Source organism: Zonotrichia albicollis, chromosome 3, assembly GCF_047830755.1.
Source record: "Zonotrichia albicollis isolate bZonAlb1 chromosome 3, bZonAlb1.hap1, whole genome shotgun sequence".
Classification (NCBI taxonomy): domain Eukaryota; kingdom Metazoa; phylum Chordata; class Aves; order Passeriformes; family Passerellidae; genus Zonotrichia; species Zonotrichia albicollis.
Genome location: NC_133821.1, coordinates 12,838,450 through 12,866,409, shown reverse-complemented (window position 1 = coordinate 12,866,409; position 27,960 = coordinate 12,838,450). Strand labels below are relative to the sequence as shown.

Below are 27,960 nucleotides of genomic sequence, written 5' to 3'. Positions count from 1 at the left end.
TTTAGGAAGGTCAGATCTCTTCCCATTGTTTTCCTAGGAACTGGGAATGAGTTGTTTGGGGTTTTTTCCCATGTACAATACTTTGGAAAGTGCTTGACAACACCACATGTTGGCACTGAGGTATTTTCACCACTCTTGTCTGCAGAGAGATCAAGAATTCCTGAAGGATGCGTTTGTCCTGGTGTACCACGACTCTGTGTTCCCTCTGCTCTGCTCCACGTCCCTCCCCAGCTACAGATGGGCTGAGGAGGAGGTGGAATTGTCTCGCTGGAAGGTGATCCATGACTTCCTGAAGAGGAGCCAGGAGAGAGATGGTGCCCTGGAGTACCTGCTGTCATCAGAAAACACCCACAGAGCCTTTGACATCTCAGAGCTGGCCTATGATTTCTTAGGAGAAGTGAGGAAAAACAATCCTGGAGAATGAAAAAATCAAGCTCTCTAAGGACATGGTAAAAATAAAATTAAATTCTTACCAAAGAGATTGTGCAGAAGCTGAATTGTAATGGATATTTTAGCGCAATTAGGATTTTGAGAGAGATTAAAAATATTTTATCTGTTTATCTACTGGAAATTGTATTTTAAGTTTTTAACTTTGCAGCATTAAACAAGGCTCTGGTTGCCCTACCTGATGTAGCCATGCCAGGTGTCATACTTTGCCAAAGCTGAGGTAGCCCTTTCCTCCTCTCATGCAGCTTCCAATTATTTTCCAGTGTTGTTTTAATCAGGGTGAACAAAAGACTCTTTGTCCCAGTCCCCCAGCAGCCTGGGAGCAGGGAAAGGAAAGAGCAGAGATCTCTAAGAATGCTGCTGAGCAAGGACAGCCAGCTTAGGGGAAGAATCCTCTCTTGCCCAACCAGTGACCAGCAGGTTGCCCCGTTTTTAGGCTGTTTGCCTGTTCCTCTCCCCCACTCAGGAGAAGGCTGGGTTCCTCCCAGGAATGTGCCTGACCCAACACAAATAGCAGCAGGTGGGAATCCTGGCAATGCTCTGTTTCCCCAGGATTGTTTCCTCTGCTGACCCCTGAGCACCTTGTGACCACAGGCTCTGTGTGCTGCCCATTCCCATAGGGAAGTGATTAATCCACTTTCTCTTCAGTGCTGGAGCATCTGGATGCTTCCTGCAGGGTGATGGGGACATTGCCACCGAGTCACACCTGGATTTAAGCCCAGGCCAGGCTCAGTTTTGTCTGCCAAGATATGAAACAAGATTTTTGAAAATGTCCACTGCATGGAGCCAAAAACCAGCTCCCACTGGAGTATCTATAAACTGGAGCCTCCAGAAATACCACAGGACACTTCCCCCAGCCTAGGAAGCGCTCAGAGACATGGATTTGATCTTTGCTCTGTGTTGTGCAAGAGCTTGGCATAGAAGCCAAGTTCCTGGGGCATCACCTGTCTCGCCTAGCAGAGCTGGGATAACTCACTGGGACAGTGTCTTCCTCCTGCTGTAGCCCATTACCCTGGTTAATGGGGTCAGTCTGTCCTCTCTGGGCCACCAGGCAGAAGTGCCACCCCCAGCCTTTCATCCCATCCCTTATCTGGCAGTTCTGGGGCCAGGCAGAGTGCACTGGATGAGACAGCAAGTGCTTCCCGAATCCAAACTGCATTTGCCAGGAGGCAGAAATTCCTGTCGCTCCCCTTCACACCTTACTGGGCACTCGGGGGCACATTGCCAAGCCCTCCTGGCGTGTTTGTAAAATTTACCTGCCAGTTTCTGAAGGCTGGATGTGCCTGGAGGGTGTGGAGGTGTCTGACGTGACCGCGGAGCAGAAACCTGAACAGAAAGGGGAGGAGGCTACAACACTGGAAGCTAAAATATTTCAGGATTGGAAGCGTGCCAAGAGAACTGTTCGCGGGAAACATTTCTGTGCCGGCAAGGTGTAGGAAGTTTTTTCCTTCCCTCTCCAGCTGATGACCTTGCCCTGGTGCCCGGCGGGGTGGGGTCCCGTGTGTCCCATCGCGGCCGGCCGGGGGATGCACCGAGCGGCGCAGCCTCGGGCGGTGCCAGGGCTCGGCGGGCCGGGCCCGGGGCAGCGGCGCGGTGCCAGCCCGGGCCGGTTCCTGCGCTTACGTCCCGCGGGCGTGTCCCTTAAATCCCGCACGGGAGCGGCGCGGGGCAGGCGAGCGCCAGCGGAGCCGAGCGGAGGGGAGCGCTGTCGGCGGGGCAGAGATGGCCTCGGTGGGTCCCTCCGCAGCCTCCGCGCAGCCCGCCCTGCCCTCCGGACCCGCCGTCTTCAAAACCATCCCCTACGCCTTCATCCTGCCCGAGATCGTGAGTATGCCTCGCCGCGCTGCCTCACGGAGCCCGCTCCTGGCTAAAATCCCTCGAAGCCGTCCCGAAGGCATCCTGACTGGGGAGTGACAGCTTGTCTTTGAGCTTACGCTGAATGCACAAAGTATTCCTGAAGGGGATTTTAGGAGCAGCTTGAGGACAAGGCACGCTGGGCTCCATCACAGCCTGTGTGAGGGTCACCGGCTGCCGTGGGGCTGGGAGAGGCTGAAGAGCCGCTGGCTCATGCAGGGCAGACTGGCAGCTCTCGTTATCGTGAAGCAGCTCTGTAGAAACGGCTGGAAAATCAAGGCAATTTTGCTCTCTGTATCAAGTCCTTCCAGGGGTTGAAGGCAATTGGGCGTCTGGTAATGTGCGATGACATTCCATGATTCTTTCAATTGCTTCTGGGTCCAGAGGGCATCCAGTGGGACCGGCCAAGATAGCACCTGATGTACTTTGTCATGGTGCACGGGGCTGGCAACTCACACACCCTGTGCCCCACAGGCACGATCCCTGCCCGTGGTGGCGGGCTCAGCTCCCTGCTGCAACTCCAGGGGTCTCACCCACCGCAGCTGGGATGGCACAGGGCGGCACGGGCTCATCCCGATGACCTTGTGGGCTTTTTGTGCTCAGTAAATATTTTGGGTGGATCCAGAGCGAGCAACTTGCTCCAGGCTGGTGCATGGAGCTGAGAGGAGACTTCCTTGTGCTGTGATTCCAAGCCCTGGAGATTAACGAGCGGGCAGGGCTGGGTTGACGCAGCCGCTCACTTTTCCCAGATAAAAGCACATTTTCTGGCTTCTCCACCAAATCCCTCGGGGTGAGACATTTCCTTGTGTGCAAGGCGGCAGCAAACCCTTCCCTTTCGTGTGAACACTCATTTCCCCTGAGTTTTCAGGGGAACCGGTGCCAACTTGCTTCCTTGCTTCCCTTAGCACTGGGATGCTCTGGGAAAGATGCAGGGGTTCCGCTGGCTGCTGCAGCTGGCCCAGGAGGGAACTGGGGAGGAAAAGAGCTTTTCCTCATCCCACACTCATCAGCGGCGCCTGTTTGTCCCCGGCAGGTCTGCGGGACCTGGGTGTGGATCCTCGTCGCTGCTACCTCCGTCTCCTTGCCGCTGCTGCAGGGATGGGTGATGTACGTGTCCCTCACCTCCTGCCTCATCTCCCTGCTGCTCCTCTTAAGCTACCTCCTTGGCTTCCACAGGAACAGCGAGAACTGGAAAGTGCTGGTAAGGAGGGGATGGAACACGGGCAGATGTTGGCAGCAGCAACGCGGGCGCAGGATCACCATGGCTGGTGACCCACCCACCCTTTCTTCCTTTTGCCTTGACTGGAAAGTCCAGGGGAGCTGTGCTGTGAAACCACTGCTTGGTTCAATCCCAGGCCTCTCCAGAGAGGCACCTGTCCCCCTTTGGGGCACTCACAGGTGCCTTGTTTTGCAGGACAGTTTGTACCATGGCACCACGGCCATTCTGTACATGAGCGCCGCGGTCCTGCAGGCCAACGCCACCATCAACTCTGAGTTCGGCGTCAACGCGCCCCTCAACTACCAACTCAACAGCGCTGCATCGGTGAGTCCAGAGCACCTGCCGGCCTGCAGGACACACACTCACCCTGCAAGGGCAGCAGCACCTGCTAAAGCCACAGCACAGCCACCCCAAGTGCCAACAGGGCAGAGTTTCAGCTCCTCAGCTCTGTGGGTCGTGCAGCTGGCATTGTCTTCTTAGGGTCCACCAGTTCATGGACAGCCTGACGTGGCTGGATGCTGGGAAAAGCTGAGGCTTTGCCTCTCCTTTGAGGCTGGAGGGAGCTCTGTGCTGGGAGGCTTCCCCACGCTGAGAGCACTGGGAAGAGATGGGGTTTGACTCTGCCAGCTGACCCTTCCTCTTCTTCCTCTCGTGCAGTTCTTTGCCTTCCTCACGACCTTCCTGTACATCCTCCACGCCTTCAGCATCTACTACCAGTGATCCTGGCAGCACCAGATTGACGGGACGAGGGCTTTCCCAGTGTGAGAGACCTTGCTGTCATCCCAAGGTGTCCCTGCTCCAGCCCTGTCACCAGGCCTCAGGAACAGCAAGTCCTTTTGCACTTCATCACAGGAGGAATTTTGCTGGCACACCTTGGTGTGCCTGTGGGACATTTCCTGCCTTGCCTGGGGGAGGGACTTGTGAGGGGAGGGACTGGGTGCAGGCCCCAAGCCTCCAGTACCGACATTCTGCCAAATATTGACAACCATGGGAAGAGGAAAAAAAAAAAATCACTGTTCCTTCAGCAAACAACCTCCTTTCTTCTGTAATTTGCCTTTCTCCAGTTCAGCTCCATCCCTCCCCAACACAAGTTCATAACAATAATACAAGATTGTGTTCCTTGACTTTCAGATGGTTTCATTTGGTAAATGCTGTATTTGGAATAAAGTGTCAATGGGCAGATTTTGACTACTCTGTAAGCTGTGTTCACTGAAAAAGCTCATTTTACTTCCCAAGAGTTAGAAAAGAAACAGAAAATGTTCACTTACAAAGCTACAACAGATTGTAAACGAGCAAATCATAGAACCCATAGGAAATTTCTAGATGTAGTACAAAACTACAGCGTGAAAAGAATGATTACACGGGAGGAGAAGAGACATTTACAGCAGCTCTCCTCCCGTGTCTCCTGATTCCCATTACAAAACCTGTGGAGTCCAGGCACCGGCACCGCCGTCACGGAGCGCTGGTGTTACTGCTGTCCCTCCTCCGTGTCCTTTGCCTCGGAGGGACTGCAAGGAGCTCCCTCCTGGCCCTGCTCCAGGCAGCCCTGCAGCTCTGGGACGCGGTGGGCTCGCAGCACATCCAGGTAGAGCAGGTAGTCCTGCAGGCAGGCGGGCAGCGGCAGCTCCCGGATCACGCGCTCCGAGCGCAGGCGCTCGCTGCCCAGCAGGGACCGGATCTCCAGGCGGCACAGGTGGGACAGGGGAGGAAGGAAGGCTGGAAAATGGAATCCCCAGTCAAACACACAGCAGCTCTTACTACACCAATATATTTACTAATATAAAAGGAAATAAAGAGAGAATTTAACGTGCATTTCCCCAAATAACTCCCATTTTTTGACTCCAAAAACATCCTCATTAGCATCAAGCATTCTAAAGGAAATATTATTAAATGACATTATTACTTGGACAACTTAAACATTATTAAAGACCCTTTTAAAGAATAATTTCCTTTGAAAGGAATAATTAACAAAGACACCTAAGTGCAGTTTCTCAGTCACATAACACAAGACCTGCTTTTCTGAAGGCTGAACTATGAAAAATTCCTGCACAACCAATTGAATCTTTTTGGCTGGTCACATTTTGATTATGTTTGATTTTTATGGTTTGTATTTAATTACTGTCCAATGCTTACAAAACAGGACAGATGCTTCATTGTAAACACAAATCAAATTAGAAAAATAAAACATAACTAAGTCCTATTGTCATCTTCTCCTAAAGGTCCCCATCTGCAGCCTGGAAGCTGGACACACGGAGACATTATTTTCCTGCCTGTATTCCTTACCAAAATGGCTCTTGGAAGTCCAAGTGAACTTCTCCTTGTATTGGGAAAGGTGTTGCTCCACAATTGGAGGAAGTCTGCTCCAATTCGTGAACTCCAGGACAAAATTAAGGACATCCTCACTCATGGAGAAAATCCTGTGTAACAAAGACTTCTTTACTTTTAAATACCTTTTAAAAGTATTTGTAGATTACAGAATAAAAGGCCAAAAAGCATCAGATGTAATACACAAGGACAGTGACATTCATTCAGTCACTCAGTAGCAAGCTTGTAATGTGTTTACCACAGCCTGCAAAAAATACAAATATTTCATAACTCTAAGTTAATCCTGTAGTGCCCAATTAAATATAAAACATCACCAAGCTGTTGTCTATATGTGGAAAAACTTCAATAATAATAATAATAAAAAATCTGACTGGAATTTTTGCCACATTGTGTTAAACAAAACAGTCTCAAACTGCATCTGTTTCCTCTCCTCCCAGCCTTGGCCCAGCTTCATTTCCCATTTGTTTCCCATCCCTCCTGACCTATTTCTCCCACTGAAATTTCTTCTTGCCATGGCTGTATTAAAGTCTCACACAATTTGCAGCTAAATTTGGGGGTTAAGTAGAGATGTTAGATATAAACTTGGGAAGTGATGCTTTATTGCTATTCTAGAGAAAGGCAATTTCCAGTCTGGCTTTCTTCCTAAAGAAAATTGTTTTACTGCCTCCAGACGTGACGTGTGAATGATTTATTTCAGACTTTCCACAACCACTCCCGTTCCTGATGGTGGCAACAGATTATCAAGGGCCATCCTGTAGCAGCTTTGCACATTAGCATGGGATGTTTGAGTTAAGAAGGACCAAGCTCCCTGCTCTACCAGAACCTGCACATGAAATTCACGGGGTTGAAGCCAGCCAGGAGCAGGCAGGGCAGCCATTCCTTGTATTCCTTCTGCACCGTGCTGCTGTAGAGGATGAAGTCTGTTAACTCCTCCTCCGAGGGCAGGGAACAGCCAGACCTCAGGAAACGCCGGAACAGAGCAAATTCCCTATGGCACAGGCAGTGAGCCAAGTTGATGCCACGCAGGGTGATGCCATATTTCAGCAGGACATCAACGAACAGATAATACCTGTGAGCAGGAAAAGGAACAGGGCATCCCGTGAGCTTTGCCTCAGAAAGCACCCACCACTTGTTACATCTGTCTGCAATGAAACAGTTCAAAATGTTTTTATTAAAATCCTTTTATCATCATCCCCAATAGGATAAGGACTGAGACTGTGACTGGTGTTGCCTTTTAGGCATTAGAGGGCACATTGCCCCACAGAAGTGGTGACATGTGTTACCTGCCCTGTTCACAGAGCAATCACCTGCTCTGCATCCCTTCCTGAATTATTTATTATAAAGCAACATCAGGACAGAAAGGGAAAAATGGTGTCCAAGGATTTTTAAAGGCAGCTTCCTAGGAGCAGGCCACAAACTAAATTCATTAGTAACAAACCTTGTTAATTTAAATGGCAGCCATAAATAAATTATAAACAATATAAATATTTTATATAATTATATATAACTATTAAAATATATATTTATTTATTATAAATATTATAATAAATATTTATTTACTATAAATAAATAAAATCCATGTACAAAGAAATAATCTGTTAAAATCTGAGAGGATTCAAAAGCCGTTTTTGAAGATGTTTTCCTTAGAGCAGCAAGTAAGTCACACTTCAGGCCTTCACATTAATATTCCCAAGGAAATGGGAATAATGAGGAGTGTCTGCAAAGGGGGAACACACTGGAATTCTGGAAAAATACTAGATGATAGACAGCAGTTGGGAGAAGAAAGTGGGAAACGACACGTTTAAAATCAGTTAATGAAAGCAAATATGATTACGAATAACTCCAAAACAGAAGAGGTTTGCTTACTGCTTTTGGAAGACCATGCACATGGGGGACCTGCAGCCGAAGTCTGGGCACTCCTGAGCATCTGGGCTGAAGCCCTGCCTGAGCAGCATCTCCAGGCACTCGCTGTCCCCGCCGTACAGCGCCGAGTACACCGGGCTCACTTTGCCCTCGCCCTTGTCACACACCCGGTCCGTGACTGGAATCAGCAGCTCCAGTATCCTGCAGGTGTTTAGAACCACTGCTTGCTGATCTCATTGCAATGATTAATCTTAAACACACAGCCATTTTTTCACAGGGTCATTGCAGCTTTGGAAGAAAATCGTGGTTTTCACTCTTGACATACACAGATCCCTGGCATATGTTGTGCTTTGGGATGGATTTGGACTGGAAAGAAGTATTTTAAACCAAACCAGGGACAGCTACTTCCTATTACCCAGCAACTATTTTACAGCAACAGAACACCATTGCACACTAAATCCCAACTCCAAGGAAGTTTGGAAGCAAACTGTAAATCTGAGTTGCAAATTAAATGAATTCTTAGTTCTATGAAACAGAAAAATCATTCAGTTTACAGCTCACACCCCAGGCCACATCACATTAGTGACAAACACCAGTTCCTGTGCTGCTGGCACCTACTGGTGCTGCATAAGAGTTGCCAGTGATGTATCATCATTTATGTACTTAAGTGCTGTCCATGTGTGAATCATGGAGTTCCTGAGAGATCCTTCTCCCCAATGGTCTACTCCCAAAACTTCCTTCCACTCTTGGCTCGCTGCTGTGGAGCTGACTTGTATATCTGAAATTGGGCAAAGCTGCAAATGCATCTCTGGAAAGATTAAAGAAACTGTTTTTGTGGCTTTGATTTTTCTGGCTGGTCCAGCTAATTCAATATTTGCATATAATTACTGCTGCTACTTCATATAGAATTCTAATTAGCAGCTGTTCAAGTCATGTATAATGTATAACATGGTTATTTGCATTTTTAAATGGAAAGTAAAACGGTCATGGAGTGAATTGGTATCTGGTTCAGCACTGTAGAAAACCCTCTAAATTCATCAGGCTATGGATCAAATCCAGGTTAGATGCTGAATTAAAAATCATAAATCATAGAATGGTTGGGGTTGGAAGGGATCTTCAAGGTGATCTAGTTCTACCCCCTACCTGGACACTTCCACTATCCCAGGTTGCTCCAAGCCCCATGCATCCTGGCCTGGAACACTTCCAGGGATGCCACAGCCACAGCTTCTCTGGCAAACCTGTGCCAGGGTCTCACCACCCTCACAGGGAAGCATTTTTCCTTAATATTTCATCTAAACCTACTCCCTGTCAGTGTGGAAGAAACTAAGAGACATTTAAAATACAAAAATAATCAGAACTTCTAAGTTACTGTTTGAACACCCAATTTTCCTCCCTTTTAGGGCTGAACTTCCTCCTTTGGGGATCAGATTTGTGTGACCAGGACCTTCTGTCTCAATGCCTCTGCAACCACCTACTTTGCATGGCCCATCTCAGCTGCTGCATGGATGGGTAGCTGCCAGTTGTCACTGTTGCAGTAGAGGTTTGGGTCTGCCCCTGCAGCCAGCAGCAGCTTCACACAGTCCAGGTGTCCCTCCTGGGCAGCAATCAGCAGGGGAGTGGCCCTGTCCTTGGCCTGGCAGTTGACGTCCGCACCTGACACGAGACAAAACCAAAGTCACCTCCATCAGTCATTATCCTTCACAGGGTGGCTTCCAACTCAGCAATAAGGAAATAAAACCTCTGGCATTTGAGATGATGATGTGCAGGAGCAGAGCTCCAGCTGCACTCAGTGGGAGGTGCTGGGAGTGTGGCCAGGGAAATGGAGGACGTGGTTACCGTGGGACAGCAGCAGGCGCAGACTCTGCAGCTGCCCATACTGAGCAGCCACAAACAGAGGGGTGATTCCAAAGTCATCGCGACACTCCGTCCTGGCCCCTTTCTCCAGCAGCATTTCCATTATCTCGGTGGAACCCTGGAATCAAGGTTTTTATTCTCAACCAGCAGGAAAAGGAGGAAATCACACAACCCGTTTTTCCCCACGTGATCCAGATAGAAATAATAAAACCCACAACATATTCAATATCCTAAAGATACACTTAAGAATTAAGGGTAAAATAAATTAGGCAAGTTCAAATTGATCACTTTTCCTTATTTACATGATAAAGTTATTTGTATGTGTTAGAACTATTAAGCCAATATATTTTTAAGTACAGGCTTATGCGTGCTAGGGTAGGTTAGGAAAAATTACATGACAAAAATCCAATAATTATTAAATAAGTATTTATCCCCCAGAACATACCAGTTACACCAAAATTACATGATGTGCTCACAGGTTACCTGAAAGGAAGCTTGGTGCAAAGAATTCCATCCAGACCAAGAATGAGACCCTTCAATATTTGCTCCGTGTTGGAGGAGGAACTTGACAACCTCTGTATGTTTATTTTCAACAGCTTCCATAGAACAGTAATAAAAAGAAACAAATCTTATTGAAAAATTTGAAAAAGAAATAATTTAAGTATTTGGGTTTAAAAGCTCAAAAGGTCTCACTGCCAACTTCCTGAAACAACAATCATAATTCCTTTAAACTTGTCCATTATATACTGGCTTGCCTTTTATATTTAGATCCCCAAAACTGTTTTGGGGAATGGAAATGATGCCAAAATTCCCCCAAACTTGGAAAAGACTTGGAATCAAAGATAACATGGCACACATGATATCTGGGCAGAGAGGCAAGTAAACTAATAAATGTATTTTATCAAATTATTTAGAAGCATTCAATTAAGTCAAATATAAGTCATAGAAAAAAATGCTCAAATAATGGACCTTAATTGCCAGACTAGGAATGTCAATAATAATAATAAAATAATAATTCTTATTTTTATATAAGAATTAGGAAGGAATTATAAAAATCAAAAAGGCTTTGAAACAGCCTCATACAGATGTAATCCTGAACCTCCTAAAGTTTTTCTGCGCTTGATGCAGAAAATATATTTGCTTTTATAATTTATAATTTGCTTTTATAATTTGTTTTAAAACACTGTCTGAAGCAGATTTACCCATAAACAAAAGGTTATTTCCACACCTCTGAGTCTAAAGCCTGGTTATTTAGGGCTACAAAAAGATGCAACATGGCAGGCAAGTAAGAAAATCCGGTGAGTTTAAACTCAGAGAAATTTGAGTTTTAACTGGTGAGTTCAAGCTCTGAGACTTGAGGAAAGCTTGTGTCACCTAGGAAGAGTGGGGTGGTGGCAGATTCGGTGGTGACATTGTCCAGGTCAGCCCCAGCTTCCAGGAGAATCCGGAGACATTCCAGAGAGCCGTGACGGGCCGAGAGGTGCAGAGCACACATCCCTTCAAACGTCCTCGAGTGGATGTAGTCATCAGCTGGAGCTGCAGAGGAGCATAATGAGGGGAAAAAGGGATATTTGGCAGTGAATTACAAAATACAATCATTTTAAGAAAATAACAAAGTTATTTGAGATATGTGATCCATGAATATGCTGTTATCACCTCAAGTATCACCCATGAACTGCAATATGTCAATTTCTACTTGGCGCAGTTGGGAAACTACACAGAAAAATCCCCAAACAAAATAGGATAAATCTATGGAACTTGTATTATCTGTGACAGGATAATTTAGCACAAAACCACAGCGTTTCCCATTAGGTTTTCCTTACCTTTATCAATGAGGAGCTTCAGGCACTCACTGGAATTGTGTGCTGCCGCTTCGTGGATGGGCAGCCACCTCCTGTTATCCGGGACATCGACGCTGTATCCCCGATTTATCAATTCCCTCAGAATCTCAATGTTTCCTTCTCTGGCTGCAAGGCCCACAGCCGAGCACCTGTCTGAATAGGCTTCTGTGAAATCCATCCCTGGCATGGAACTCTGCAGCAGGAGGAAAAGAGGGAAAAAAAGAAAAATAAAGAGAGATGTGTGTTGGTACAATATAGATCTGAGGGGTTTTTTTGTTTGTTAGTTTTACAGAGGATTTGGTTTGGTTTGTGGGGAGATGGTGGTTTGGGGGGCTTAGGGAGAGGTAATTGCCTGGTGTGAAAAATGCCAATCCCTTGTTTTTAAATTTTTTTTATAAGTTTAATAGTAATAAAATGGTTATGAAAATAGTAATACAATTAGAGTAATAATAATTTGGACAACTTGGATTAGGACAATATGAGACAATAGAAACAAAGAGTTATGGATGTCCAGGTATCTTTTTCTGGGCAGCATAAGCCTGGAAAAGGACACACGTTAACAGAGGATTAACCCTTAATAACCTGTTGCATATTCATACATCCCATACATGATGCATAAATTCCATTCCATAAATTCCACACAAGATTCTGTCTGGTCATCCTCAGCTTTTTCCTCTGAATCCTCAACGGCACCTTCAAGCCTGAGCAAGGCAGGAAGAAGTTCGTTTCTCCTGATAATGGAGCAATAAATTCTCTTTCTCTGAAAGATTTAGGTGTCCTGTGGCTGCTACCTCAGGGCGAGTCCTTTCTTTAAAAAAAAAGTATCCTACATAGCATAGCTTCTATTTTAACATTTTATTATAACCTAAAATTAGATTTAACACACTACCTCATAGAATTAGCACAGCATTACTTTCTAACACAACATATATAATATTAATATTTGCGAAAAGCCAATCATAAAATATGCACTTTTCACGCCAGGGGTTGTGAGAAATGAAACCAAATTTATCACAGGGTGGGCTGGGGAAGGTAGTTTGTGGGTTTTGAGGGGAGATGGTTGAGGTTTGAGGGGAGGTGTTGTTTGGAAGGTGTTTGGGGATTTAAGGGGAGGTTGAGTTGGAGGAGAGATGGTTTTTTAGGGGGTTAAGGAGTGGTTCTTTGTGGGGTTTGAAGGCAGAGGTGGTTGGGGGCTTTGGGGCGAGGTGACTGTTTGGAGGGATGTGGTTGCTGGCAGGACGGGGGTGCGAGGCAGGTGCTTGGGGGAGGTCGTTTGTGGGTTTGGGACGTGGTTGCTGGGGGGTTTCGGGGGACACGATCGTCTGTGGCCTTGGGAAAGGCTGTCCGGGCCGAGGAACGGCTCCCTCAGAGCCGCCACAGCCCCGGCCCCGCCAGGCTCCGCCACCGCACCGGGGCCGCCCCGCCGGCGCTCGGGGCCGCCGCCTCCGGCCGGGGCCGCCCCGCGGCTCTGCGCAGGCCCCGCCGGGCCGGGCCGCCATGTGGGTGTTCGGCTACGGCTCCCTCATCTGGAAGGTGGATTTCCCCTACCAGGAGAAGCTGGTGGGGCGCATCCGCGGCTACAGCCGGCGCTTCTGGCAGGGCAGCACCGACCACCGCGGGGTGCCGGGCAAGGTGAGCCGGGGCCGGGGGGAGCGCGTCGGGCCCGGCTTCGGGCCCTGCCCCGCGGCCGGAGCCGCCCGCAAGGGCTGCACAGCAAACACGCCAACAACAAACACACCAACAACAAACACAACCCGCTTTAAACAGGGCTCCGAAATGCCACATTTGTCATTCAGGGTGTTAAATGCCCTCCGTGAGGGGCGGGTGTCAGGCTGTGCACAGGGAATAGGACAAGCCAGAATTATTGATCCAAGTAACCCCCGGCTGTGTTTTGATTTATTTTACTCTCATGGATTAGGAAATATTTGGAGTTCTAAAATTCTTCACAGTTTGGAAAAGGAGGAAAAAAAAACCAGCGAGAAAAGGAAACTAAAATTCCCAATGTCATGTTTTTTTAAGCCACGGGGGTAAGGTATAACCTTGCACCCAGGTAACTCTACTGTAAACCTGAGGCGGCTTTAAGAGAGAAAAAGCATCAGGATTATTTTAAAAAACACGTCTTGTTTCTTGGAAGGTTCCAGATGAAACAACACTCATTAGAATATCAAACACCATAAAATAACTTGCACAGAGCTCAAAGAACACAGCTTGAGCCACCACTGACACACAGTAAAGAACAGCGACTTACAAATACACGGCAAATTTCTTGTCAGCTGTGTTTTAAAAATATTTTCAGAGGATTTTTCCGAGTAGTACAAACAGTACTTAATTCCTCTGATCAATAAGTATTCAGTAATTTGTTTCTTTATGTTTGTTTTGGGTAGTTCCAGGCAAGACAAGGATTCTGCAAGCAATTAAGTAAATATGCTGCCCTTCCTGAGGCAAACAGATCCTTCTTCCTTCACACAGCCCACCTGAACATGAAGTTCTCCTCAGTACTGCCCTTCATATTAAATCAAATCAGATTTGAATGAAATTTAATTAATTTAGGCTACAGTTACAGACATTCCTAGCAAGGACAAGAAAGTTGATTTCCATCCACCACAGAATGTCTCTTTAATCCATAATTCACAAAAATCTTCGTGACCCATTGCGAGTGCACAAGTCAGAGAACTATCAAAGACTATGGAAAAAATATTCCAAAAGGAACACTGAAGTTATCTTTGGTGTTTCATGGGAACAGACTCATTTCTGCTCAGGAAATAGGAGTCATTTAGTGTTCATGTAGCTTTATTGCCTTATTTTATCAGTCAGGTCAGGAATAAATTGCTCATGCTGGGAGAGAACTAATTTGATGCCAAAAGCAGCAATTTTAAACTGCAGATGTAGTTCAACACAGAGTTTTATGTTTTAAAGTTTTATACAACAAACTTCAACTATTTTATTTCCAGTATTTACAAACTGGCTTCTTACTTTTTCCTACAGGAATTAATTTCCTGGGGAAAACAAGCCATTTGCAAGGTATCCTCCCTCCATCCAGTGAGGCTCCAAGGGCTCCTTGAGGATAGTTTTACATTAGTGAAACTCTTAATTAGCACTGTTATTGTATTGCTAATTAATTGTCACTTTTAAGTTGCAGTGGAATTGAGTCTGGACTGCACATGTAAAGCAAGGACATTGAAACCCTCCCAATTTCTGACTGCCTTTATTTTTGTGTTAACCCAGAATTTAACATGTTTATTTTATTTAATACACATCCAAAGCTACTCCCCAAAAATACTTACACTGGATCTGGACCTTACTGGAATTGTGCTGGATTAATTCTCTGAGCATTTCATTCCTGTTCCTTGGTTTTTTCTCGTTTTGGTTTGATTTTGCTCATGATTTAAGGCAAAAGCCTCTGACTGATTGATGATTTCATCTTTTAAATTTTAGCCTGGAAGAGTTGTGACCCTGGTTGAAGATGCTGAGGTACAGTACTGTTGCACAGAAAGTCCTGTTGCATTTCCACTCATTAATTTTTGCTTTTCTACGAGCAGATAACTGTCTTATCTTAAGGGAGAAGTTCTCTCAGTGTTTCCCAGAATTACACCACTGGCTCTTGATTATTTCAAATAATATAAACTGGAAGTAGTTTGTGTCTGTTATTACCACAGGTATATTCTGGAATTGTCACTTTGGCTATCCAGTTATGAGATGTAGAATTTGGTAGAAAGCTATATCAAACATACATTATTTGGTATCAGCATTGAATGATAAATGTAATTGCTTTAATTTCAGCTTCACAAGGTGTGACCAGATTGTGAAGGTATCTCAGCACACCACACCAGTTCAGGTGTGTAACAGGTGCAGGTGACCCTCAGGTCCTTACCAAACTGTCACTAAACACAAGGGACCTGATCAAAATTCCTTCAAATTCTGCATTATTTAAATTTGTCATTTTCAGGAGGTCAGGGAGAAACTCTGTGTCCTTTTTGCCAGCTCCTTAGTGGCCTCTACTGAAGCTATCTACTACTCCAGATATTAACAAAACAAGATGTTGCTCTGTTAGGAAAACCTTAAATGCAGAGGATAAACCATTTTATTGTAAAGGAAATCATTCCTTCCCTTGGCTGCTGATGTCAGGCCCTGAAAACCAAAGCTCTGGGTGCTCTGACTCGAACAAGCCATAACCTGTCAGTGCCTCGTTTTAATTTTTAATCCTAAGATAAAGAACAACCCCAAAATAGCAGAAAGAGGATGATCACTGATAGTTGCCTGAATAAAGCAGGGACTGAATACTTTGGGACTCTTACAAACAGTGCAAAAAGCAGCAGAAGGGCAGGTGTGACTGTGTTTGCAGGGGTGTCAGGTTGAGGGAAGAGATGAGGATGTGATTCTATGCTTCAGAAGGCTTGATTTATTATTTATGATATAGATTACATTAAAACTACACTAAAAGAACAGAAGAAAAGATTTCTTCAGAAAGCTAGCTAAGAACAGAATAAAAAAGAATGATAACAAAAGTTTGTGGCTCGGACTCTCTGTCCGAGCTAGCTAAGCTGTGATTGGCTATTAATTACAAACAACTAACATAGGCCAATCAAAAATCTACTTGTTGCATTCTACAGCAGCAGATAATCAATGTTTGCATTTTGTTCCTGAAGCTTCTCAGCTTCTCAAGAGGAAAAATCCTAAAGAAAGGATGTGTCCTTTTTGCCAGCTGTGTCCTTTTTGCCAGCTCCTTAGTGGCCTCTACCGAAGCTATCTACTGCTCCAGATACTAACAAAACAAGAAATGGCTCTCTTAAATGCAAAGGATAAACCATTGCAGAGGATAAACCTAAAGAAAGGATTTTTCATAAAAGATGCCAGCGACAGGCAGGAAATGGGTTTCCTGAAAGCTTTGCCTAAACGCGGCGATTCCCGAGTCTCCCTCTGACCGCGTTTCCTTGCGCAGGGCTGCGTGTGGGGCGTCGCCTACCGGCTGCCGGCTGGGAAGGAAGGAGAGGTGAAGGCCTACCTGGATTTCCGGGAGAAGGGCGGCTACAGGACCACCACGGTGATCTTCTACCCCAAGGACGCGTCGGTGCAGCCCTTCGACGTGCTGCTCTACATCGGCACGCGCGACAACCCCAACTACCTGGGCCCCGCGCCGCTCGAGGACATCGCGCGCCAGATCCTCAGCGCCGCCGGGCCCAGCGGCCGCAACACCGAGTACCTGTTCGAGCTGGCCAACTCCATCAGGAACCTCGTGCCCGAGGACGTGGACGAGCACCTCTTCTCCTTAGAGACACTGGTCAAGGAGCTCTTGAGCAAGCACCAAAATCTCAACTGTCTGTGAAGTGACCTCGAAACAGGCCTGGTTCTGGTGTTCTGACCCCCGGGAGGAATGCTCCTCTGCATTGTGCTGTCCTAATTAGTGCTGCATATCTTAATTAATGCTGCGTTCAGAGTAGGAGTTGATTACTTAAAACTGCCAAAATCATTCTCCCATTCTTTCTCAAGAAAGGAGAGCAACAAGACTCTTCTAAGTTCAAATTGGTATCTCAGCTTTTCATCCAAAACTACCCCTCAAGACAACCACCCAAACTTCTCTTTATGTTTCATTATTATTTCAGGTTTAAAATACATCTTTAGAATATTTTTGAGGTCAAAATCAGCATGCAGAGACAAGTTCCTTAGATTTAAGTGATAGTTTGTTCTGATCCCACACCACAGTGCAGGAATTTTAAGTGGTTGGCCTAAATTGTGTAGTAGAACTTTTATATCGACATTCAACTCCTCTGAAATAAAGTTATGCTACTGAATTAGTCATCTCACCCTTTAGATGTTAATTTATCCTTAAATGCAGAGGATAAACCATTTTATTGTAAAGGAGATCATTCCTTCCCTTGGCTGCTGATGTCAAGCCCTGAAAACCAAAGCTCTGGGCGCTCTGACTCAAACAAGCCATAACCTGTCAGTGCCTCTTTTTAATTTTTAATCCTAATATAAATAACCCCAAAACATTAAAATTAACTAAGAGCATGACTTGAAGTCACAACACAGCAAGAAGAGAAACTTTCATCTCTTGTTACTTCAGGTGTGCTGTTGTGGCCCCCATCTCTTCAAAGATCCCAGCTGCAAGGACAGGTTTTAGTTTCAAGGATTCACCAACAGAAGGAACCCTCTGGGAGGTTCCCAGAGACAAAATTAAGGAACCCTCTCTCCAGCAACCTTAGGGGTGTGTTTGGACATCCCAAGAGGGTTGGGAAGCCCCCAGTTTAGGCTGGTAGGCTTCCTGATGCAATCCGTCCCAACATGGACTTGTCTTGCTCCTCAAAACTTTATTTTTACTAACTTCTAACCGAGTATATTTTTATATATTAATATAAAAGGTCCTGTTTCAAACACCACGTAACATCCTGTTTTCCCATCCAGGGAATGTGTAAGTGTTTAGTAGCAGCCTGGAAGCCTGGATTCTGCATCAGTAATTGCAAAAAAAGTGTGGGTTTCCCCTAAAAAGGTTGACCTTTTCTGTTCTTTACATCTTCCTGGTTTATATTTGTGAAGGTAAAAGTGTGCAATGGCATTCTCTGCTTTCTTGAAAATTCATTTTAGATTTAAAAATTCTTTCCTCAAAGACTTATCCTTGTTCCTTAAAAGAGGGCAGGGGATTCAGAACCATCAGGGCTGATTCTCCCTTTAAAATGCTAATTATTTAAGTACTGTGATTCTGTGTAGCTCCACATTCTCTGTCTTTGCCTCCAAGATTTTGTTGGTACTTTGCTTCTTAAGTGCATAAACCATTGCAATAATACACGTTCCTGTGTATGACTTCAGTGCAATAAAAAAGCATTACAATGAATAACGGGGCTGGAAATTTCCAGAAATGTTATGTCTGAAGTGTGTCTGTGTGAGGGTGGACATCAAGGGGTGTGTTCGTTGTGCCTCGCTATAAAATTGCTGTTGAGATTGAGAGTGACAACACACATACAAACTGTGGCACATTAGGAATTAATTAAAGCATGGGAAATATAGATGCATTTGTTTTTGCTGTGTGGGATTAAAGCCACTGCTCTGCCCCCAGCTTTGGTCCCTACCAAAAGCCTCCCAGATCTGCTACCTTTAAAATTTTAGGCCATTTAGGCTTAATTTTTCTCCTGACTGGTTAAACTCAGTGTCTATTTATGCAAATAGAGATTCATATCTGTAGGCTTCACTACACAACCACGCACACAAAGACACTGCTAAACCTGTTCTCAAACAGTGTCTGGGGAAACAACAGGCACATCCATGACTATTTACAGGAGATAATGCAGAGAGGAGGGAGAGGGAAATCCAGACGTAAGGGTTGGACTCCATCATCTCCAAGGTATTTTCCAACCAGAATAACTCTAAGGCTCTGTAATAAGGTCATTCTTTGTAGCATGGCCTATTAATTTCTCACTCTCACATCCTTCAATTATTTATCTGCTCCATGTTTCCCATGGGTCAGATGGGACTTGTCTAACGTGCTCTGATGTGAGGACTGTTTGGGTTCTCAGGTGTATAGATACCCACACACATATATATACACACACGGGTGTATAGAGAAACAAACAGAGGAGCCCTTGAAGTGCTCTTTTACACTCACAACCTCGTACCTGTTGTTTATATTTAACCCTCAACGCTGCCACTGATGACCAAAGTTAATTACATCCCATTCCCCCCTACTGTCTACTCTTACTCGCTCCCATTTTACCCCTCGCTCGCTCATTCCCTCATTCACACTCCTGCCTCCCTCACACTCCTCCCTCACACTCATTCCCTCACTTACACTCCTCATTCAAATTCCTCACTCCCTCACACTTTTACTCACTGCCATCACTCACTCACTCACTGACTTACTTCCATCACTCACTTCCATCACTCCCCCACCCCTCACCCCGGTCCTGGGCTCTCTCCGTGCCCGCCCGGCCCCTCACCTGCGGCGCGAGCGCTGCCCCGGATGCCGCTGCTGCCGCCGGGCGCTGCCCCGGTTGTTGATCGCGGCTGCCGGAAGCCGACGTGGCGGCGGCGCGGCGCGGCCTCGGCGGAGCCGCCGGCCGGCATGAGGGGCTGCGGGCTGCGGCTGCCGAGCCCGGCCCCGGCCCCGCGGAGGGGCTGCGAGCTGCGGCCGCCCTGCCCGGCCCCGGCGCTGCTCTGCGGGCTCCTGGCGGCCGTGGCCGCCGTGGCCGAGGGCGGCCGGGCGCTGCCGCAACTCAGCGACGACATCCCGTTCAGGGTGAACTGGCCCGGCACCGAGCTCAGCCTGGTGAGCTCCCCCCTCACCGCAGAGGGGCTCGGAGCCGCTTCGGCGCTCAGGGGGGCTCGGGTGGGGCTGGCCCGCCGGCGGAGGGAGCCTGGCAGCTGGGAGAGAGAGAATCCCGGGGGATTCTGTGCCGACAGCGGCCGGGGGAGAGCTGGGGGTGAAGGGCGGATGGCTGGGGCTGGGGGCTGTAATGGTCTGAAATGGGAGAGCTGGAGTGAGGGGGCATGGAGGGATTTAGGGATCTGGAGGGAATCGGGCATCTGGAAGGGGTTGGGGATCTGGATGGGATCGGAGATCTGGAAGGAATCGGGCATCTGGAGAGGATCAGGGATCTGGAGGGGATCAGAGATCTGGAAGGGATTGGGGATCTGGAGGGGATCAGGGAATAGGTAGAAGTAGAAGGTCCAAAGCGAAGGCAGCAGCAAGCAGCTCCCAGCCAGCTACACCACCCAACTCGAGCCTTGTGGTGTAATTAAATCCCAGGAAATACTCTGAAGCACCGCTCAGGAATTCAGGGGTGTTTCTGGTGAGTAGCATTAAAAAGCCTCTGCCTGGCTGATCCATGGGTTGGTTGTTTTCTCAGCCGACCACCGGTGTCTTGTACAAGGAGGACAATTATATCATTATGACCACTGTGGATAAAGAGAAGTACAAGTGTCTCCTGCCATTGATAGCCAGTGGCAATGAGGTGAGTTCGGGAGTTATTCTGTAAATATAAACTGTAGCTGAGTCTTTACACTGACAGCTTCAATATAATGAGATATCCTTTTGTTGCAGGAAGAAGAAAAGGACTATAAAGGTCCTACTCCGGGGGAATTGCTGGAGCCTCTCTTTAAGCAAAGCAGCTGTTCCTATAGAGTATGTTACTTTTGTCCTGTTCATTAAATGCCAGTTAAAAGGTTGCAGGCCAGTGCATGTCAAGGTTTTAGGGTAGTAAATTAAATACTAATACAGTCTGAAACACGGTCTTTACAACTTTATGCCTTAATATTGCTGACAAAATTCTGTGTGATTGAAGATGTCAGAATTCAGATAAATGGGTTGCTATGGTAGCAGTTAAAAATATGGATTTTTTTATAAAAAATTAATTTTTTCCTTTGTTTTATTTGTGTGAAAGTCAAGGAAGTCTTCTCTGGTGTGCTTGTTTGGGCAACACTGAGACCATTCGCTGTGCTCTTGTTTTTGAGGGTGCTCCAGCATTTTGCTGCAAAAGCCAACATTTGGTGGTTTTGTGGTGTGTAAATACATCTAAAGATAATTTTTTAAATGTATTTTATTTCTCAGATTGAATCCTACTGGACTTACGAGGTGTGCCATGGGAAGCACATCCGTCAGTACCACGAGGAGAAGGAAACGGGGCAGGTAGGCTGCTCACTACCCCCTTCCCACTGGCACTGCTGAACTCCTCCGGCAGACTTGAGTTTCTGTAATAATTTAGCCATGATTCCATTTTCCTCATGCAGAAAAACTGCATCTTTATTGTACAGGACGTATTTTTATAGGATTATCAGAAGGCACTGTGTCAGATCTTACTGGTTGGCAATACACTCTTAGTTCATTGCTCAGTACGTGGTATTTTGCATGTCTGTTAAACTTCTGTGTTTTTAGTTAGTTTACATACTTTTTTACTGATTCTTATGAGACAGATCTCTTGTTATTACAGATTCCATTTGTTCTTCATCCTAGAAGTAGATTGTTGTGTTAATGAACTCTCGTTCCCAAAATTATTTTGTATGAGAACTTGTAGGCTGTCTGCACTTAGAAGTGACAGACTAGCTTTGGCACTTTAGCAGAGCAAGGCCTGATTTCATAAGACCTTTCTTTTATAATTTCTTTTATCTATTTGCAACATGGAATTCCTTGAAATAACTTAGAAAGTGGTAACTGATGTTTGTTTTGATTGTAGAAAATAAACATCCAAGAGTACTACCTGGGGAATATGATAATGAAGAACCCGTTGTCAGAACCAGGTGTGTTTCCAAAGCACCTGCCTGTTTCCTGTCCAATTCCCACCCTTCCCAAACAGCTGCAGTGACGTGTTCTGCAGCCCTGCCTTGGTGTCAGGGCTGGATTTGGCCTGTCCTGTCAGCTCCAGGTAGTTTTGTGATGAACTGAGGTGTATTTTGCTCTGTTTGCTGTGGGCCCCAGATCGCTGGTTATTTCCTTTCTTTCCTCTTTTGCACCTGCAAGTGTGCAGTGTATAAAGCACCAGCAAATACACAAACCAGAAGAGCTTCTCTCTGAAATTCCTTTTTTTTTCCAAATGCACAAACTTACCTCGTTCTTAATTATTCCCTAGATCAAGAAGAGAAGGAAAATTCCAAAGACGGTGCAAAAGAGGCAAGTGAAAAACATCTACTTTAACTTCTGCCATCAATAGTGGTCGCAATTTGTGTATGTATATATATATATATATATATAAAAAATCATAGAATCCCAGAATGGTTTTTGTTGGAGGGGACCTCTAAGATATCCAGTGCCACCTGCCATGGGCAGGGACACTTTCCACTATCCCTCATCCAGCCTGGCTTTGGACACTTCCAGGGATGGGGCAGCCACAGCTTCTCTGGGAAACCTGTGCCAGAGCCTCCCCACCCTCACAGGGAGGAATTTCTTCCTAATATCCAATCTAATGATAAGATGATGTAATTATCCCCCTAACAAAATGAATATCAAGAAATGGAACTGTTCCTGAGCTGCACTTCTCTCTTGCTTTTAATTATCAGTCCCAGCTCAGAAAATTTATTTCGTCTTGCTGCTCACATTACTTACACTTATTAAAGCTATACAGCACAGAATCCCTAAGAGATGGAGCTGACTTGCTGACCCATCCCATAATATTCTGTGTTTCCCTTTCCCTTTTGAGGACTTCTCCACTTGTTCAGGCCCCAAAACTCAACTCTTGAGCAGCTGGTTCTATAACAAAGCAATGGGAGTACCTGAAGCACGCTGGAGTTTGGAATTAGTGAGGGCGGGTTGGACCTTGCTGCCAGTTCCCCTTGATTTTCATGCTGAAGTGAAGTTTTTGTGTCTGTGGCCTTTGGAATAGCCCAGGCTGGTGGCTGTGTAGGGTTCTCAGCAGTACCCAGGCCTGAGGAGCATTTTGAAGGTCATGTGGGGGCAGAACGGGGCTGTTCTGGTGGCAGTGGCAGCTGTGCCTCCTGGAAAGCCAAGCAAACCAAGTGTTTTGCAGTGCAGCTTTTTTCCTTCAGCTTCAGAGGAAATGAAGTCTTTTATTGCCTTTTTCTTGGGCAGTATTTATGATGCACTTGCCATGTCAGGATTTCCTGGAATCTCTTATCAGGGAAGGGCACGTTGGTTCCTTAATCTCGTGAATGTCTTCACTGGTGGTGCAGCAGTTTGTGGGAGGAGTCAGTGGCCTGGGACAGGGTGACGTGGCTTGGAAGCCAGAGCAGGTGAGGGACAGAGAGGTCCTGGATCCCTGGAGTGTGCTGATCCCAGAAAACACCTCTGTCTTTTAGCACAGACCCCTGCCTGTTCAGCACTGAAAACCTTCAGCAGCTCAACAACCTGGGTGGGAAAGAGTCAGTTTGTGGGTTTGGGCACTTTGGGAAGGCAGGAACTCCAGCTAATTCCAGGATAGAGATTTACCACTTTAGGGAATTAATGTCTTAAAGAGGGAGCTGGATGAAACATGAAAGAACAAACCTGAAGGGAGCAGACTGGAAGGTGTGACAAAATGGGATTTACATTGTATACACCATTAACTCTGTTAGCCACAAGTGCTTGTGGGATCTTCTGGATAAGGAGCAGCCTGGGCTGGGAATGCTGAGAGGTGTAGTGCAGGTGCCAGGGTGACTTTGCAGAAGTTTTTTGGGTTCTTTAGAGCCTGGTGCTGCAGGTGATGAGCCTGGCAGACCCAGTTTGGGAGTGAACACCAGGACAGTTTGGATGTTGCAGAAACACTGAGCAGCCACACAGGGTCTGATTTTAACCTGGTAATGCTGGCTCTGCACACAGGAATGACATTTTTTGTTTCAGAGGGGTCTCAGGAGCTCTGCTGTGGTTATGACCTGTTCTTTTCCCTCACCCAGATCCCCACAAAGAACATTGAGGGGCAGATGACACCCTACTACCCCGTGGAGCTGGGCAATGGCACTCCCTGCAGCCTGAGGCAGAACCGGCCCAGGTCCAGCACGGTGATGTACATCTGCCACCCCGAGGCCAAGCACGAGATCCTGTCCGTGGCTGAGGTCACCACCTGCGAGTACGAGGTGGTGATCCTGACCCCGCTGCTCTGCAGCCACCCCAAGTACAGGTACAGAGCACCTCTGTCTCCTCCTAGCTTGGGATTTCCTGAGGGATCATCGTTTTGTGCTATTTGAAGACTGTAGATGCCATGTGTGTACGCTTTAAAAGTCTATAAAACCAAAAAGTATCTTCTCCAACCATAACCTGGACCTTGACTTTAGCTCCTCCCAACATGAGGAGCTCTCTAGAAGCCATTTCCTTATGGAGAATTCACAATTTCAGTGTTATTTTCCAAAAATGAAGCGCAGGCTTCTTGTTTCCTCCCCTTCCCTGAACTGTACCACGTATCTGAGGGTCTTTAGACCTTCCAAGGGATGTGAAGAGAACTGCAAAGGGAATGTGCTATACAGACAAGGGGGGATAATGGACAGGATTCCTGGATTTACACAGATGTTGGGACAAGTGAGTATTTAATCAGGGATCTGAAACAGGCCACAGGGTCTGAAGGCAAAATCCTGCATTTTGTAAACATGTGGCAGTTGGAGTTACTAAGTGCTGCTATTTTTAATGTTTGGTATCCACTGTAAATTTTCTCCTGTGGATGGCTTTGGTCATACTCTGTTATCTGCTGCACTTATCTGGGGCACTGTTATCTGTTTGATGTGTGAGTCTTTTAAGCTTCTCTAGCAGTGGGAAAAAAGCGTAGAAAGTGCACAGGGAAATTGTTCTGTTGCTTGATAAGGATAAAATCTGGAGCTGCTGCCTCCTTCCAAAGGGTTCGTGGCCACCAGCAGGAAACACTGAAAATAAACACTCAGGATCATCATTCCCCCCCTTACGTCACCTTGGTAAAAAAGGAAAGGTGGAGGTGGCAGCCTGGGAATGCTGCCCAGTGACATCACAGGGATCACAACCCAAACTCCAAGTTCAGTGCACCTTTTTTCCTGTTGTGTGTTCCCAAAGCAGCCCTGAGTGCCTCAGCCTCTGGGGCTTTCCCTGTACACCTGCCATCTCACCCAGGGATGCAGCTGCACCACCTGGGCAGCAGCAGATCCACAAGCTCCGAGCGCTGATTCCTGTACTGGAAGGAGTGACAGTGACATGTTCTTACCTTGCTGGGCAGGTTCAGGGCTTCCCCTGTGAATGACATCTTCTGCCAGTCCCTGCCAGGATCCCCACTTAAACCCCACAACCTGGAGCAGCTGGAGAAACAGCAGGAAATGCTGAAGATGCCTTTTAGGAGGGTTAAGGAGGTAGGATTTGTTTCATTTACTTGCCATCTTTAAGACATTTTGTAAGATGATGTCAGTCTTTCATTGGTCTTTAAGCTTGTTGAAACCATCTGTAACTTACCCTATTTGGAAGGAAAACAAAGCAAGTGTGGGCTACTGATTTAAATTTTTGTAGACTTTGTAGCCTACAGTTCACAAATGTGTGAAGATTTTGAGTGGAATTTTCTTTCTTTCAGCTAAAATTGCCCAGAACAGCCAACCTGATACAGTGTTCAGTAACTTCATAAAACCTGTAAGACTTTGTAAGGGACTTAATTGTATCTTTTAATTGCAGGAAGAAATGCCTTCAACGAAGGAAGAGAAATTCTCTTCCATCCACAAGCCTGTGGCTGTTGGGAGCCACCAGCTGCTAACGGTGGGGACAACCCACATCTCCAAACTGACTGATGAGCAGCTCATCAAGGAATTCCTCAGTGGCTCCTACTGCTTCCATGGGGTGAGCAGCAAAGCCATGTGGAATACATCCTAATTTGTGCACTTGTTTAGTTTTTATCTTTAACTTTTCTGTTGAAATTCAGTTTATTTGAGCAGACAGTGAAATGAAAGTAGGTAACAGCATTAGCCATGAAGGATTTTTGTTAACTAACAAATACAGAGTTTTACAGCTGAAACAGCAGGTTTAGGGTCTGGGGGGGAAAAGGATGGGTTTGTTTTGGGATGTTCTGTTTGCTTTAGGGGTTCTGTTTGGTTCTTTCTAACACTGAGGTTGTTCGTCTCCCCAGGGCGTTGGCTGGTGGAAATACGAATTCTGCTACGGCAAATACGTCCACCAGTACCACGAGGTGTGTTCTGAGAGTTCTGTTCGTTCCTTAAAGTTCCTGTTAAGAAAATACAATCCTCTGGACAGGGTGTAGTGCTCAGCTTTTCCTGTTTTAGGATAAGGAAAGCGGCAAGACCTCCGTGGTGGTGGGCACGTGGAGCAAGGAGGAGCACATCGAGTGGTCGAGGAAGAACGCGGCCAGGACCTTCTACCTGCGAGAGGATGGCACCCAGACAGTCAGGTACCAACCAGGCTCTCACACCTGGCACACAGGGCCCAGCCCTGTGAAATTTGGGGTATCAGCAGGTGAAATAAACTGCCAAGAGCAGCATGTTCAGATTTACCCCCCAGTCAGCATCACAAATAGGGAATTCAGCCCTTCGGATGTGGCACAGAGGAAAATCTTTCAGCACTGAACAACTCTTTCCCTCTGCAGTAACTGCAATACAACCTATTGCTATATAATAATATGATAGCTATATAGAACAGTAGGATAATATATATATATATATATATAATATGATAGCTATATAGAACAGTAGGATAATATATATATATATATATATAATATATTTATATATATATATATATATTATATATTATTTATATATATATATATATTATTATAATATATATATTATATATTATAATATATAATATATATATATTATATATATAAATAATTATATTTATTTATTATATTTATTTATATTTATTATTAATTATATTTATTATAATTATAATTATAAATTTATATTTATTATTAATTATATTTATTATAATTATAAATTTATATTTATTATAATTATAAATTTATATTTATTATTAATTATATTTATTATAATTATAATTATAAATTTATTATAATTATAATTATAAATAATTATATATATTAATATATAAAATATATATATAATATGATATATATATATAATATAATATATATATTATATATTATAATATATAATATATATATAATATGATAGCTATATAGAACAGTAGGATAATATATATATATATATATATAATATATATATATATATATATTATATATTATTTATATATATATATATATATTATTATAATATATATATTATATATTATAATATATAATATATATATTATATATATATATATATATAATATATATATAACAATACATAGTATAGTATATTATACTTGTTGCTTTTTATTAGTATATTAACCAATGACAAGGTGCTGGATCGCACCACTGAACTGACTGCTTTAAAATTGTGCTTGATACTTCCCAAACTCTTCCATTCTGATCTTTTGTGGCAGGATGGTGTCTCATTTCTATGGAAATGGAGATGTTTGTGACTTGACAGACAAGCCCAGGCAGGTGACTGTGAAATTGAAGTAAGTGAACTTTTATTACAAGGTGATGTTTTGTGTCTGTTTCCTGGGTCAGGGGGGAAAGCTGCTGCTGTTGTCACAAGGCTGAGATGGCCTTAGCTGTCAACTTAATAAAATGTTGCAGACAGCAGTGAAATACATGTTACTGTGTGCTTGTTGCCTGCCAACCCCCCAATTTCCCCTCCATTTTCAGATGTAAAGAATCAGACTCCCCTCACGCTGTGACCATTTACATGCTGGAGCCTCACTCTTGCCAATACATCCTTGGGGTAGGTACAGACACGCCCTGAGGTCAGGGCTGGCCCTAGAGCACATCTCCAGGGTTATGTTTAAGGTGGCCCCTTTCTCCCAGTGACTGTTCCCAAGATTCCTGCAGGGCTGAGTTCATGGTTTGGTCTCTCTGTTCCAGGTGGAATCTCCAGTCATCTGTAAAATCCTGGACACAGCAGATGAATACGGGCTCCTCTCAGTGCCCAGCTGAGGACAGCAGAGCCCCCAGGGCCAAATCCTGGCATTCCCATGGGAACAGTGTCTGTGAGCTGACAAAGGCCTCACCAGCACAGCTCTCCAAGCTGAGGGACTCGTGAACCACTTTGTGTATAACTATGTGTATATAAGAGCTTATTGATAAACTTTTAATGATTAAAACCTTGTCTTGCACTTCC

General features: G+C 45.3%; 5 protein-coding genes across 13 annotated transcripts in view; 4 read left to right on the top strand and 1 right to left on the bottom strand.

The window, feature by feature from the left end:
- NPHP1 (nephrocystin 1) overlaps positions 1-560 on the top strand; it is a 12,775-nt gene extending 12,215 nt beyond the window's left edge. For all 6 annotated transcript variants that reach the window (XM_074536722.1, XM_074536720.1, XM_074536721.1 and 3 more), the window contains one exon: positions 146-560. In XM_074536722.1, the coding sequence (XP_074392823.1) occupies positions 146-424 (279 nt within the window). In that variant the 3' untranslated portion in view covers positions 425-560. The remainder of the gene's footprint in view (positions 1-145) is intronic.
- Positions 249-19,466, bottom strand: ASB3 (ankyrin repeat and SOCS box containing 3). Its single transcript, XM_005486785.3, has 10 exons — positions 19,332-19,466; positions 11,386-11,596; positions 10,937-11,098; positions 10,046-10,158; positions 9,545-9,680; positions 9,184-9,361; positions 7,712-7,909; positions 6,669-6,914; positions 5,804-5,937; positions 249-5,236 (listed from the first exon to the last, which is right to left on the bottom strand). The coding sequence occupies exons 2-10, from the start codon at positions 11,588-11,590 to the stop codon at positions 4,989-4,991; spliced, it is 1,620 nt and encodes a 539-aa protein (XP_005486842.2). The 5' UTR covers positions 11,591-11,596; positions 19,332-19,466; the 3' UTR covers positions 249-4,988.
- MALL (mal, T cell differentiation protein like) lies at positions 2,141-5,235 on the top strand. 4 transcript variants are annotated; one of them, XM_005486783.4, is made up of 4 exons: positions 2,141-2,271; positions 3,335-3,502; positions 3,716-3,844; positions 4,178-4,580. In XM_005486783.4, the coding sequence occupies exons 1-4, from the start codon at positions 2,170-2,172 to the stop codon at positions 4,238-4,240; spliced, it is 462 nt and encodes a 153-aa protein (XP_005486840.1). In that variant the 5' UTR covers positions 2,141-2,169; the 3' UTR covers positions 4,241-4,580. The 4 variants fall into 4 exon arrangements, with proteins under 4 accessions (XP_005486840.1, XP_074392828.1, XP_074392827.1 ...); XM_074536727.1 differs by having other exon boundaries at positions 3,716-5,235; XM_074536726.1 differs by having other exon boundaries at positions 3,335-3,844; positions 4,178-5,235.
- CHAC2 (ChaC glutathione specific gamma-glutamylcyclotransferase 2) lies at positions 12,771-18,235 on the top strand. The gene is made up of 3 exons (XM_074536728.1): positions 12,771-13,035; positions 14,839-14,874; positions 16,343-18,235. Exons 1-3 carry the CDS (start codon positions 12,901-12,903, stop codon positions 16,724-16,726), a joined length of 555 nt encoding a protein of 184 aa, XP_074392829.1. The 5' UTR covers positions 12,771-12,900; the 3' UTR covers positions 16,727-18,235.
- Positions 19,340-27,960, top strand: ERLEC1 (endoplasmic reticulum lectin 1). Its single transcript, XM_005486786.4, has 14 exons — positions 19,340-19,660; positions 20,241-20,345; positions 20,435-20,515; positions 20,942-21,019; positions 21,564-21,627; positions 21,957-21,997; positions 23,713-23,936; positions 24,993-25,122; positions 25,436-25,597; positions 25,884-25,943; positions 26,038-26,162; positions 27,221-27,298; positions 27,489-27,564; positions 27,705-27,960. Exons 1-14 carry the CDS (start codon positions 19,355-19,357, stop codon positions 27,774-27,776), a joined length of 1,602 nt encoding a protein of 533 aa, XP_005486843.4. The 5' UTR covers positions 19,340-19,354; the 3' UTR covers positions 27,777-27,960.

What these genes read in the sequence shown, in the direction of transcription:
- MALL (XM_074536725.1), top strand. Translation starts at nt 2,170, where the DNA reads ATGGCCTCGGTGGGTCCCTCCGCAGCCTCCGCGCAGCCCGCCCTGCCC. An exon ending in CCTTCATCCTGCCCGAGATC is followed by an intron (nt 2,272 to 3,334) that starts GTGAGTATGCCT and finishes TGTCCCCGGCAG; the next exon opens with GTCTGCGGGACCTGGGTGTG.
- ASB3 (XM_005486785.3), bottom strand. Translation starts at nt 11,590, where the DNA reads ATGCCAGGGATGGATTTCACAGAAGCCTATTCAGACAGGTGCTCGGCT. An exon ending in TGCACCAAGCTTCCTTTCAG is followed by an intron (nt 9,681 to 10,045) that starts GTAACCTGTGAG and finishes CCTTGATTCCAG; the next exon opens with GGTTCCACCGAGATAATGGA. An exon ending in CCCGTGAATTTCATGTGCAG is followed by an intron (nt 5,938 to 6,668) that starts GTTCTGGTAGAG and finishes TTTGTTACACAG; the next exon opens with GATTTTCTCCATGAGTGAGG.
- CHAC2 (XM_074536728.1), top strand. Translation starts at nt 12,901, where the DNA reads ATGTGGGTGTTCGGCTACGGCTCCCTCATCTGGAAGGTGGATTTCCCC. An exon ending in ACCGCGGGGTGCCGGGCAAG is followed by an intron (nt 13,036 to 14,838) that starts GTGAGCCGGGGC and finishes TTTAAATTTTAG; the next exon opens with CCTGGAAGAGTTGTGACCCT. An exon ending in CCCTGGTTGAAGATGCTGAG is followed by an intron (nt 14,875 to 16,342) that starts GTACAGTACTGT and finishes TTCCTTGCGCAG; the next exon opens with GGCTGCGTGTGGGGCGTCGC.
- ERLEC1 (XM_005486786.4), top strand. Translation starts at nt 19,355, where the DNA reads ATGCCGCTGCTGCCGCCGGGCGCTGCCCCGGTTGTTGATCGCGGCTGC. An exon ending in TGCAGCCACCCCAAGTACAG is followed by an intron (nt 23,937 to 24,992) that starts GTACAGAGCACC and finishes CTTGCTGGGCAG; the next exon opens with GTTCAGGGCTTCCCCTGTGA. An exon ending in CAGGTGACTGTGAAATTGAA is followed by an intron (nt 27,299 to 27,488) that starts GTAAGTGAACTT and finishes CTCCATTTTCAG; the next exon opens with ATGTAAAGAATCAGACTCCC.